The sequence below is a fragment of the Biomphalaria glabrata genome, chromosome 11 (assembly GCF_947242115.1).
Source record: "Biomphalaria glabrata chromosome 11, xgBioGlab47.1, whole genome shotgun sequence".
NCBI classification, from domain to species: domain Eukaryota; kingdom Metazoa; phylum Mollusca; class Gastropoda; family Planorbidae; genus Biomphalaria; species Biomphalaria glabrata.
In genome coordinates, this window is record NC_074721.1 from 10,680,775 (window position 1) to 10,694,322 (window position 13,548).

The following is a 13,548-nucleotide window of genomic DNA, read 5'->3' on the forward strand; positions in this document are numbered from 1 at the left end:
TATAGAAGCACTAATTAAACATTCGACAGCTGCGCTGAGTCGGACACTTATCCCTCATGGGAGACAACCACTAAATTTGCGAGCTTAACACGACGTAAGAGAGGTGCCTCCATAAGCGCCATAAAGATTAACTAAAGAACCATTTCGCCCTCACCGCATAGAGGTCAGTACCTGACAGCAGATGGCCTCTAAAAGAAACAGTTGGAGAGCTCTCACAAGGGCTGCGGGATACACCTTTGAGACCCAAAAGAAAACCTTTATTGAAGACGAGTGCAAAAGATGCAGACAAATATGCAGATCACAACTTGGTCTGAGTAGTCATGTGAAACACTGCACTCATCCTTAATCTTCGAAATCGAAGACATTGCCATTATTATAACATGCATGACTAGAATGACGCGTGGGCTGTAGTGTGTTTGCCTTTAAAAGTAACGTCTGTAATTATAAAAATACTTTTATATGCTATACACAAGGAATACCAAACGCTTGCTATTTATGGATTTTTCTACATTAATGACAATTTCCCATACAAAATATGCACACCTAGTCATGGATTCTAGATTTAGATTATTCTTTCTTTGACTATTGTTTCCGTCTTCAAATAAAATTTGTAAATGAATGAATATATATATATATATATATATATATATATATATCAAAGGTTTATAAACCATGATTAGTTATTTCCATGGGCAATAATCAGTTCTCTCCCTTTGCATTTTAATCCAAAATTAATGCATTGGCTAACTACTGGCATTTGAGTCTATTATCGAATAGGGCCCGTCTATCTCTTACAGACTTCTGGAATATGCTCGATAGCTTTCTAACTTTACATTTTCAGAAAACTAAAGAAATGATAATAGATTTTAGAAAACATAAATGTCAATCTTGCAGAAATTCGGATAAATAACCTAACCGTAGTGCAAGTGCGAGAATATAAATAGGCCTACCTAGGTACCATTAACAACAAACTGAAATGGAGTGAGAACTGTCAAAACCTTTACACCAAAATTCAACATTATCTCTTCTATTTTAGAAAGTTAGGGAAATTCAACATCGACAAAACAATAATTAAACTTCTATACAGCAATCATCAGCAGTCTAATTAACTTTGTGATCACCTGCTGGTATGGTAATACTTCAATTGCCCAAAGACATAGACTAAATAGACTAATTTAAAAAAAGCATCGAACTCTAACACAGTTACCATCTTGAAGAACATTTTCATGAAAGATGCCTTTCCACAACACTCGTGATTCCTAAAGATAACCTGCATCCATTAAACCGCTGTTAGGCTTACATCAGATCTGTACTAAGTGTTCGTCTCCTTTCCATTAGGACTAAAACAGAAAGAATTTCAAACTCCTTTATCCCACTTTCGGTCAGAGTGTTACAAGGTCATTTGTCGTCATCGAGGAGTACGTAGAGAGTCTAATTCATATAGTGCTGGTTGTAAGTGTGTATGTGTTTCGTGTGTGAATGTTGTTCGTATCTGCACCTATATTGTTATTGTTACAGTAGTTACGCTGGGGTGATCAATTGTAGTCAAACTGAATGTCCACTTAATTGGACCAACAAAATGTATTTTATCTTATCTTATTAAATGTTTCTTAAGTTTTCTGGTAGGCTCTACTACAAACAGTCTAATGTAGCAGAACATTCACACCAAGGCTGTTATTGACAAAAATCGAGTTTATGAGAACTAAAACGCCACGAAGCAATTAATGGAAAAGACAGACTCTTTGTCTTGCGAGTATAATGAATGTTTCAGTGATGGACGCTGTAACTCTCTATTCATTAACTTGAGTGATTGTATCCTCGCCTAGCCAATGAGGAGGTAATTATAAGGGTTTTGTTTTTTGCAAAGCTTATATCAACTCAGACTGTCTGTCGGGTAAAAACTTTGTACACAATCTCGGTTCAAGCTGAAATTTTGCACACTTATTTCTTTTACTAGTCAAAAAAAGACGCAATTTTAAAAAAATAACTAATTAGTAAATTAACTTTTGGTAATTAATAATTTTGTTAGGAAGCTCGAACAAGGGAAAGAAATTGTAAATCATAGATGTGAGGATATAAGTTGAATTAGCCCCCATTATACTCTGCTTTGAAGTATTATACTAAAAATAGATAACCATAAAACCTTCTATTTTCATAAGCACTTCTCTGGTACCGTTGTGTGTGTATTGTATTGGCTTGAGGTGGCTAGAGCCCTAGTGTTCGAATACTGGTTGTTCAACTTTTTTTTTTTTAATGAATGCATTTTAAAAAGCGATCACGATAACATTAACAGAGATACACAAATTTAATTACGAAACTGATCCAAACTAATTGATACAATTAAACCAAATGTAAGCTTGTTTGTTTGTTTGTTTTTAAAGTATTTTGCGTGTTTTTCTTGTTTAAGATCATAGATCTGGTCAATGCAGGGTTGTTTTTTTTCTTTAAAAAAGCCCAGAGAACATTCTCACTGAAGTCGTCAAGAAAGCTTTGCTGGGGATGAGGTTTGCAGAAACAATACTTATATAAGTAGGGCGTCTGGTATGCGCTCGGGACTGTTGTTCGATTTTCTTGGTGATGGAACTCTGACCGCCTTCTCCCCCAGCCATCCTGGTGGAGGTTTGGGCTAAGATGTAATAATCTTCAAGTCTGAGATTGACCACAAGACGTTTGTTACAGACTATGAATTTGCATGACAGTATCAAGTGATTAATACTGTTGTTAGAGAAAAAAAACGCCTCTCTCCATATCACACACAAACATATTACCTATTTATAGTATAGTCTCATCACCACAGAAAATATAAGGCTAGACTATATATTCACTACGGTTAAGAACAGAACAGATTAAACAAAATAATAGATATACATTTAAATCTACTAAACTCTAATTGTTCTTTGTTAAAATGTGTCGTAATAACTAGAGATAGATTCTAGATCTTGACTAGAATTTAAATATATATTAAGAATTTAAATGTGTAGGCCTATAATAATAATAATAATAATAATTATAATAAACACTCCCCCTTATTATAAATACTCTCCGCAAGAGGTTCTCGAGTCTACTGAACATCTGCTGTACTGGGATAGGCTTATTCTGACCGACAAAACGGTAGATTTCAATCGCCCGGATCTGCTGTTCATCAATAAAAAAGAAAAAAACGCTACCATTATCGATATCGCCGAACCACTGTCTCATAATTTAAGAAAAACAGATAGAAAAACAAAGAAAATATGGGAACCTGGGCTTGGAGATTAAGCGTCTATGGAAATTGTCCAAAATAACAATATACCCCATTGTTATATCAACCGAGGGGATAATAACAACTGACTTCACAGACACCTTCAAGGCCCTTAACATTCCTAGGAACATCTTCGTTGCCTGTCAGAGGGCGGTACTGCTGCAGACCTGCCACATCACCAGAAAATTCCTCAGTGGAAACTGTTAAAGGGACTACGATGAATTTTGTTTCTCTTTAGCGAAACTCGACCCTGGCAGCGCCAGAGAATGACTACTCGTTCATTTCTAACATAATAATAATAATAAAAAACTCAACCCCGTCACCGCCAGCAGAGAATAAATACTAGTTCGTCTCTAACATAATGATAATAATAATAATAAGGCTTGTCTTCGAGTCCGAAGATTAATGAGGAGTGCAATATTTTCAGTTGTACGCAGCCCCAGCTGTGACCTACATATTTTACCACATCCCGGGCAACCATAACCGTTGTCCACCGGGGTCGATTAAGTTTTTCTATTTGCCGTCTACATCTGTTCTCGGCAGCGGATTTTCTTTTGGGCTCAAATGGGTATCTTGCGGCCTTTGACCTCAAGCTGTCTCGTTATGAAGCAACATGCAACCAGGTGTTCTCTTCCATGTCAGCTAAGGCAAGTTGGAGTGTTTCCGTGGGGCACCTCAAGTCGACCACCTTTAAGGCATTTAAGCTCACCAAAAACGACTGCTTTTGGACTACGTTCGTCCCACATCATACGAGATACGTGCCCTGCCCAGCGTAACTGACGGACCATAAGAAGTTCTCTATACTGTGACTTTTTACTGTCCATAGGCCTATAATAGATCTAGTATATACCCACTGGATCCAGATCAAGAAAACATAGTCACGGACCTATATTTCTATTTCCAGAAAAAAAAAACTACAGGGGAGGCTACTCTAATTTTCTTTCATCCCTTCCTGTTACGACAAGGTCAATTTTATTGCCAAACAAACAGTTCAAAAATGCCGTATACTAACGAAGATTATTTACCAAGCTATGAAGAATTAACTGTTCCTGAGCTTGAAATAAGCTCAGCTGCCTTTAGAACTGCGGCCCACCATTTGGGAAAATATTGTGACAATACTTGCAAGGTAGAAAGAAACCTTACAAAAACAAAGTTACAAACTAGATCTATCATCTAGAATCTAGATTTTGACTATTTAGCTCTAGACTAATCTAGAGTTCTAGACTAGTCTCTAGCATCTACTCTAGTGAAGCTAGTCAGGCAGCTAGTGTTGATGGCCTGAGTGTTCGTTGATGATTATACTTTATTAGATGTTAATGTTGCATGCGAGTTCGTTGAAGACACAACAGAATAACAATGAATATACTTGATAACGCAGGGTGATAACTTCAAACAATTTAATAAATAAAAAAAAGGGCACAGTCCTCTGTCGTCGCTAGCCTAGCGACACTAGCGTCGTACTCTAGTCTAAAAAGTCTTGTCCCTTACTCTCTCTAGTTCGTAATTCTACTTTTTAATCACTCGTCAGGTCACTAAGGAAAAACAAAAGCCGATTAAACTCAACTTCTAGATCTACACATCTTGTGTCATTACAGTGAATTACGCTAGCTAGAGTTGAAGTTTGAACTTACTTGAATTAGATCATTCAATCATTGTGATTGATTGTTCAGCTAGAATTTTATTAATTTAGAATCTAGATCTAGTATAATCTAGATATTCTAGAGTCTAGATCAATCTAGATTAATGGACCTCAATCACCAATCACAAACAAACAACATTTAAATTAGCCACGTGATTCTCTATTGCTTAACTTAAGTCGCCTTAACTGGCTTAACTATACAAATTACGTAATAAACAATGGCAGGCAATGGCTGTCACTATCAGTTGACATTTTTTCATTGTTTTTTCAATATTATCACGTGGCTATATCAGTAAATGTTGTTTGTTTACGATTGGTGAATGAGATCCATTGAAAAATAATTCTAGAGACTCTCAGTCACACTGACACTGTGACTATGACACTGTCTTGAGTCTTGAGACAGCTAGATTCAGAATAATAAGTTAATTAAATATAAATCTAGAATTCTAGATCAGATCTAGATTCTAGATCTTAGTAACAATATAGACTAGAGTCTATATTACTCAAGATCTAGATCTAGAAACTAGGACGACTAAGTCACTAAGAGTAAGATCTAGACTCTGTCTAGATGATAGAGATCTTAATCTAGACTAGTTTCTTATTGGAATCTAGATTAGAATCTACAATTAACTATATGATTCTATTTCTATACCATAATACTGTAAAACAGTGTCTAGACCAAGGCAGCTAGACTACAATTGACTAGATCTAAATCTCAGACCTGCCTACGCAAAATGTGTATTCCTTACGCAAAATCTCCCAAAAATGACCGCCAGTGAGCAACTACGAATTTAACCCGTCGCGCTGCGCATTTCATATCCTTTTTTTTTTTCCCTCTCTAGACTAGCTTATGAGCGGTCACGGAGGTCACGCTAAGCCGTCCTATGGGAGGGGGGGGGGACAGAAAAGGTGGGGTGAACACATTGTGCCCAGATCTATACTTTGATTGGTTCTTAAAAGATTTAGTCTAGAAATGAAAACCGCGAGAGTGGAAGGAGTGGCGGGTTGGTACCATTCATTTAGCTATTACACCAACGTGACTTTTTAAAGTTCATAAGAAATTTATTATTTTGGAGCTCAAAAAAGTTGAATGCAAAAAAAAAAAAGATATCCTGATTCCTGTATTAAATTTACTCAAAAATACTGAAGTGCTATTGATTAAAAACATAATTTTATAGCTAGTATATATATTGTCTAGATCTAGTTCTACTTATTATACTGGAGTAGATCTAGATCTAGCTTGTAGTTTGTATTGGATCCACAGAATCGGTAACACTCAGATCTACAGCTACTTGATCTAGATTTAGATCTGATCATGATAATTCTCACACAGCCGTGAAAAGTCAGCGAATTCAGTGACTTAGATCTAGAGTCTAGATTTAGAAATAGATTCTGTGAATATAATTCTTAAACAGCCGTGAAATGTTCGCCAATTTAGTGACTTAGATCTAGAGTCTAGATTTATGGTAGATTCAATGTAGATAATTCACACATAGCTGCGAAAAGTCTGTGAATTTTAGTGATTTAGATCTACTTGAATTTAGACTTACGTTAAATCACTATAGAATCTAGTGAAGATAATTCTTTCACACCCGTGAAAAGTCCGCGAATTTTAGTGACTTAAATCAAGAATCTAGATCTACTGTATTAAAAATATTTCGCACACAACTGTGAAAAGTCTGTATAAGTTATTTCAGTCGTTAAAGCCAGAGTTTAAAAAGAAATTGTGCTTGAAACAAAACAGAAATAGGTCTAATTACCCCCCCCCCCCCCCCAATCCAAAAACCATTATTTAGTAAGCAAATGTCAACTAAACATACTAATAGTAGTAGGCTCTGTTTGTACATTTCCACCATAGAGAATACACATTATGAAGGCATCTCTAAGAATGTTTGGTAGAAAAAATATTGAAATAGCAACCATTTGTAATGTTCTTAAATAAATCTTTCAAAAAAAAGGTTGGAGTTTTTGGGATGACGGTCAAGTTGTTACTTGATTAAAAGATAAGTTAATTTACATTACATTTTCTGTGGATGTGCCACAGCTGATGATGTTTTTTTTTTTGTTCTGGGTGGGATCTTAACAAGATTTATTTCCAAAAGCAAGTAACAATTATTGTTTTGATAAATGCATAGTTTTGTATATGTGTATATATATACATCATACAATAACAAACCTCCTAAAATCTCATAAAATTTTGTCATGTAAAAGTGCTACTTACCCTACATATATATATATATTCTAATGAAAGAATGTTCGACAGGAAATCTGTAATCACAGATATAAGGAACTAATTAATGTAAAAAATGCTTTTGAAACACAAAATTGAAGGTTAATTTTATTATATAATGAAATCAATGGATCTTCTTTTGTATTTTCATGTGTCAAAGTAAAAAACTATCTGCGCAAAGTGTATTTCTTAAAATTAGATCTAGGTCTAAATCCTTTCTATCTTTTCTAATGTCAACATTGTAGACATGGCCTAGATCCATAAAATACTATAGCTGTAATAGAGTCGGACAACATTATTTTTTTTTAGGGTCTTACGTTTGTTTTAGGGCTACAATACATACACTACGGTCTAAGTTGGTACCCAAGAAACATTCCTGCCAAGTTTTATCAAGATTGGTCAAGCGGTTTTGATGTCTATAAGTAACATACATACATACCCCTCACATTCTACTTTATAATATAGATATATATATATATATATATGGTCATGGGCGTAGCCAGGGGTGGGTTTTTGGGGTTCAAACCCCCCCCGAAATGAAATCCCCCCCCCCCCCCGAAGGGGGGGAGTCGGAATTTAGTGACTGATTTTTTGATTGATTTTGTTTATTTTAGGTGAGATTTTAATACTAAACCATCACTTGCCCCAGCACAACCAAAGGGGTTTTGAGTTTAAAACCCCCTACCAGGGGGGTTCGAGTTTAAAACCCCCTACCAGGGGGGTTCGAGTTTAAAAACCCCTACCAGGGGGGGTCAAGTTTTAAAATCCCTACCGGGGGGGGTCCAGTTTAAAACCCCTACCAGAGGGGTTTTGAGTTTAAAAACCTAGCGCTCCACCAGACTCCTTTGCTAGTAATGTCGGGGAATCTACATTTTTTCCACTAACTCATGGAAGAACCTATTCTAGGGCACAATAAACGTCTTCCGAAAGAATGAAGGGTCAGAATGTAATAAAGATTATGTACACACACACACACATAAATACATATAACTTTTTTTTCGCGGGGGGGGGGGGGGGGGGAATTCACCCCCCCCCCCCCCCCGAAAAAAAATCCTGGCTACGCCCATGTATATGGTCATCATACTTCCACCACACCTTGGCCTTTGATGATAAGTTATCAGTGGCACGGTCATAATTATTCTAATCAAAATTCTATCTCTGAAATGATTTTCTCTACTTCCACCAAACCTTGGCCTTTGATCGTTACGTCATGCGCAGGATAATATTATAATATTACATCTCCAACATCCAATAGAAGCGCTATAGCTAAGTACACACCCAGATTTACAATATATTATAAGATTTCTCATCAAGAATGCAAAGTGGAAGAGGAAACACTATAAATGCATTAGTAACATGTCAAAAAATGTCAAAAAGCATTCTACATAATCATATTTATATATTAGATGAAATGAGGGCTTAAAGTCTAAGCCTTAAGAGCGCAATTAAACAATGAAAAAGAAAAATATTTATAGTAATGTGCATACACACAGTGGGTATTTGTAAAATTCATTTCGAAATTTTTAAAGCTCTAATACACTAATTTACAAATTGACTCAAGCATTTTGAATATTATTTTGTTTTTATTCTTTGTATGTAAGGACAAATAAACATTTTAAAAATTTTTGTATAATGGGGCATACAATTTTCATTGGCAGGAATTCATACTATGTCGTACAGAGGAGAATGATCCCAGGAAATGTCTAAATGAGGGTAAAGAGGTAACCAGGTGTGCCTATGAATTCCTTGGCAAGATCAAAAAGTCCTGCTATGCTGAGTTCACGCAGTATATGGACTGCATTGACCACTCCGGCCTGTCCATGGAGTTTAAAAAGTAAGTGCACTATTGCGTATATAGACAAGAGACGCTGTGGCTGAGCGGTAAAGCACTTGGCTTCCGAACTGAGGGTCCCCGGTTCAAATTCTGGTGAAGACTGGGATTTTTAATTTCGTTATCTCTGGACGCCCTCTAGCTCTAAAGGGTAACTAACATTAGATGGGGAAAAGTAAAGGTGGTTGGTCGTTGTGCTGGCCACATGACATCCTCGTTAACCATAGGCCACAGAAACAGATGATCTTTACATCATCTGCCCTGAAGACCACAATGTCTGAAAGGGGAACTTCACTTTACCTTTTCCTATATAGACCTTCATTACCTTTACCTATATAGACCTCCAGTACTTTGAGTTCAGATACTGGTGCTAACATTTCTATGTCAGATTTTTATGTTGTTGTTTTTTTTATGTTCTCAAGCAACCCTTGATTTTTGTTGACATCTTCGACTTTTCGATGGAGTAAAAAAAATGTATTGCTTTTATTACATTTTTAATGTCTAATTTTCAATTACTTGTAGGCAATTTTTATAGTAAATAGTTCTGATTTTCTATAAACAAATAAAAATAATTGTATTGTTTTATGTCATAAATAAAAAAACAACTTTTTATATTAATTCATGGATGAAAATAAACTGTTTCTTTTTTTTATTTTCAATTATTCCATGCTCACTCAATGTAGATTGGAGAATGCGTAAAAACAATAAAAGATTGCCAGTAGAATGGTAGAGGTCATGCATTACATCATGTTCAAGTTGTTTAGGATTCTATGTCAGTTATATTCACGTTGTTTCTGTATGTGATGCTGAGTTTTCTAATCATTATGTTAGAAGCAAAATGTGATGCCTAAGAGGTTAGCTTTGAACTATAATTAAGAATATAACTGTTAGTTATTCACTCTAGCAATGCTATGAAATAAACAAAAAAAAATTAGTTCAGAAAATTCTGTTACATCTACAATATCAGAGTAAGAAAAAAAAAATAAAGAGTTGCCAGGATGAAGTTGAGCTCTTCTTGGTTTTAGTTCATAATTTGGCTCAATAAATAGATTTCTTTGAATTAAATGTTTGTGATTCAAAGGTAGTACTAAACTTGTAGAATTTTTCTAATTAAAAGTGTTTGAAATTTCATTTTGTGGATAATTCTTTTTTGCTTTATTCATTTGGGAGTTGTTATATATTAGATGCAAGAATCTACTAAATCTATTAGTGCCGCTGGAGATAGTCACAGTTCAGTAGAACACAATGCAACATTGTAAGAAGAGACTTGTTGTTTTTTTCTTTTTGTCAGCTACCTTTTCAACTGAAACTTATTTTTAGATATTTCAATTCACCTATCAATATATTTAGTTTAAATTTTAAACTATGAAACTAGAAAAATTAGTAAAGTTAAATTTAAAATTGTTTGTAGGAATTTGTTTCATTTAAATCCTATTTTCTTATTCCTTTGTACGCTACAAAAGATGTCTCAATTTATTTTAAACATACTGTCATGAATGTAATAATAACAGAGTCAAAAACCATGTCTGCTTAGTATGGCTTTAATACACTGAATGGCTACTCAACACACAACATTTCGTGAACACATTTTTACGAATGAGTGAATGAGTTACAAGCACATGTAAACATAAGAACAACAACTGATACAGTATATAATGTTCATCTCAAGTACACAAGTCTTTTCTGTGTCTGAAAATGTAATCAAAAGGCATAATACTAGCTGTGTTACTCAATTATTTACTTGTTGAAGAGAATGTACTGAATGCTGTGTGCCAAAATCTTGTTAACAGGCCCAAATATTATGGGTTTTTTGGGATGTTTTAAAGTAAAATGGCAAATACATTTATAAGTAAAAGGTTAAAATTATTACTGAACTCATTAAGAGGAAAAAAAAATGAAAATAATGGTGGAAACAGATTCACTATATCATGTCAATATGAGTTACTTAGATGCCAAATAATTATTGATACTTATTTATATATTTTATTAATTTTATTTCTACAGTTGTCGCAAAACTCAAGCTGTCTTTGATGCATGTGTGAAAGAGAATTTAGGACAAGATCGTCCCGAGCTCGGCTACTTTACAAAGGTTAGACTCCACAAAACTGAGCGACCCAAGGCTGTGCCTGATCCACATATTCTACCAGAGCGTCTACCTGAACCACCTAAGTTTGAAAATAAAACTACTGACCCCATGAAAGGACCCAGGTGGTTTTAATGTGATTTATTACATCTCAGAAGACAGTAGACCTAGAGTAGGACAAGTGTACCTGTATGTTTCAATTCAGTTGTATGCCAGGATAACGTGTACATATTTACCTGTGTTAGTCTTTGTGTACAAAACATAAACAACTTTAGAGTTAATTATTGGTACAGTTGATAAGAATGCTGGTGCAAGCTGTTTATTTGGAATGTAAAACTAAATTGTTCAATTTGTGAATACCTGACACTTAAAAATAAATGCTTTAAAAACAGTGTTTTTATAAGACTTATTTTCAGTATTACAATCTTCACTTGTCTATTGAAATATGAAAGGTCAAATATCAAACTTGGCATATTTAAGTCTAATAGTTGAAATAAGCTTCATGCTGCAAAGAATAATTTTGTTAAAAGTAATTATGCCATCTCTCGACTATATTTCTGATCTTGTCAGTAAACATATGTCAATAGTGTGACATTGGAAATAAACTACATGTTAATTTTGCTTCACTTTTCTTGTTAGTTACCTTATATTAGAGACTAAATTCTATTAGGAACATATTTGAATGTTGTACTGGTTTCTTTAATGGTTATGGTCTTAATTTCTTTGCAAAAGCTTAATTAGACTAAGAATTTCTTATAAACCAGTATTTGAAACATGTTTAGTTCACAAAAGAATATTTTTCTTTACATTTCTAATTTAGTTTTGAATGCAATGTTCATTTTTTTTTGTTTCCAGATTTAACTTAGCATATCATATTGTCACTTAACTCAGGTGTGAATTAACTACATTTTTTAAAAAAGGACATAAAAAATGAAAGAATAGCACATTCTAACAAGAAAAACAGAATAATACTTTAAAAAGAAAAAAAAAAGCTAATATTAATTGTATTTGTATTAATTTGAAGACATTTTTAATAGATATAGATTAACAATAATAAATCTATGCGATTACAAATATTTTTACCAATTGTTTTTGTTTAGCACTATTTCATGCTTTTAGCTTTCTCAATGCAATATGATCCTTTCACTTTTCTGGAACAGTTGGGAAAAAGGGGATGGGGAGAACAATGGAAGTATTTAGATGAACGTTACTATGATCATTCTTTAAATGCATTTTAAAAAATTAACACTAATTTCAACTCAGGGCTCAAAACTCCTCAAAGGGATTCATTCAACTTATACTACCACATCTGTCAAGTACTATTTCTTTCCCTTGTTTGATGGGAAAAGAATTGCCAACAGTTTATTAATTAATTGGTTAATAATTTTTTTAAGATAAGATAATTTTATTGATCCAATCAAATGGAAATTCAGTTTGACTACAATTGACAACCTCAGCGTAACTACTTTACAAAAACAATATGGATGAAAAATTCGAACAACATTCACACACGAAACACATACACATTCACAACCAGTGCTTTATGTATTAGACTTCTATGTACTTCTCGATGATAGACAGCTGATCTTGTAACACTCTGACCGATATTGGGATAAAAGAGTTTTTAAATCTTTCTGTTTTTGTCCAAATGGAAAGGAGACGACCACTTCGTTCAGATCTTATGTAACAGTGGTTTAATGGGTGCAGGTTGTCTTTAAGAATTGTAAGTTTTTTGGAAATGCATCTTTCTTGAAAAAGTTCTTCAAGAGATGGTAGCTGTATTTGAGTGATATACGATGCTTTTTTAATTAGTCTATTAAGTCTATGTCTTTGTGTCAGTGAAGTATTACCATACCAGCAGGTGATGGCAAAGTTAATTAGACTGCTGAAAGTTGCTGTGTAGAAAAGTTTGATTATTGTTTTGTCTTAAATTTTCTTAGCTTTTTGAGATAGAAGAGTCGCTGGTGAATTTTCTTGTATATGTTTTGACAGTGTCAATTCCATTCCAGTTTGTTGTTGATGGTTGTACCTAGATATTTATATTCTTGTACTTGTTCTATGGTTTGTTTATTTTCTGAATTTCTGCAATACGGTCTTTGTTTTTCCTAAAATCAATTTTATTGATAATTGTTTGTCAGGTACAAGAAATAATTATGCAAAATTTCAACTTGATCCGAGATTAGGTGTGGCAGAAGTAACTTTATATCAGACACACAGAATGAGTTGCTATAATCTTTGTAAAAAAATAAAAAGAAACTTACAATAACACATTCTACTATACCATATGCTACAAATACAAAAACATACCTGTCTCGTAATGTACGCGTCAAGGTCTCATGGTTTAAAATAAATAAAATGTTTATAACAAAACAAGTTCGAGAAGATACTCATAAAGACGCATCAAGGCTTTATTCTGGTCTGGTCATAAATATGTTGTTTTCAATTATTAAGCTTCAATTCAACATAACAGACACTAGAAATCATAGGCTTAGAACTATGCTATTGGGAATCGGGGCCGGATTCA

General features: G+C 34.1%; 1 protein-coding gene across 1 annotated transcript; it reads left to right on the top strand.

Moving 5' to 3' along the window:
* The first annotated feature begins 4,180 nt into the window (after positions 1-4,180).
* Positions 4,181-11,416, top strand: LOC129921783 (NADH dehydrogenase [ubiquinone] 1 alpha subcomplex subunit 8-like). Its single transcript, XM_056004606.1, has 3 exons — positions 4,181-4,367; positions 8,769-8,944; positions 10,946-11,416. The coding sequence occupies exons 1-3, from the start codon at positions 4,239-4,241 to the stop codon at positions 11,157-11,159; spliced, it is 519 nt and encodes a 172-aa protein (XP_055860581.1). The 5' UTR covers positions 4,181-4,238; the 3' UTR covers positions 11,160-11,416.
* The last annotated feature ends 2,132 nt before the right edge of the window (positions 11,417-13,548 follow it).

What these genes read in the sequence shown, in the direction of transcription:
- LOC129921783 (XM_056004606.1), top strand. Translation starts at nt 4,239, where the DNA reads ATGCCGTATACTAACGAAGATTATTTACCAAGCTATGAAGAATTAACT. An exon ending in ATTGTGACAATACTTGCAAG is followed by an intron (nt 4,368 to 8,768) that starts GTAGAAAGAAAC and finishes TTTCATTGGCAG; the next exon opens with GAATTCATACTATGTCGTAC. An exon ending in CTGTCCATGGAGTTTAAAAA is followed by an intron (nt 8,945 to 10,945) that starts GTAAGTGCACTA and finishes TTATTTCTACAG; the next exon opens with TTGTCGCAAAACTCAAGCTG.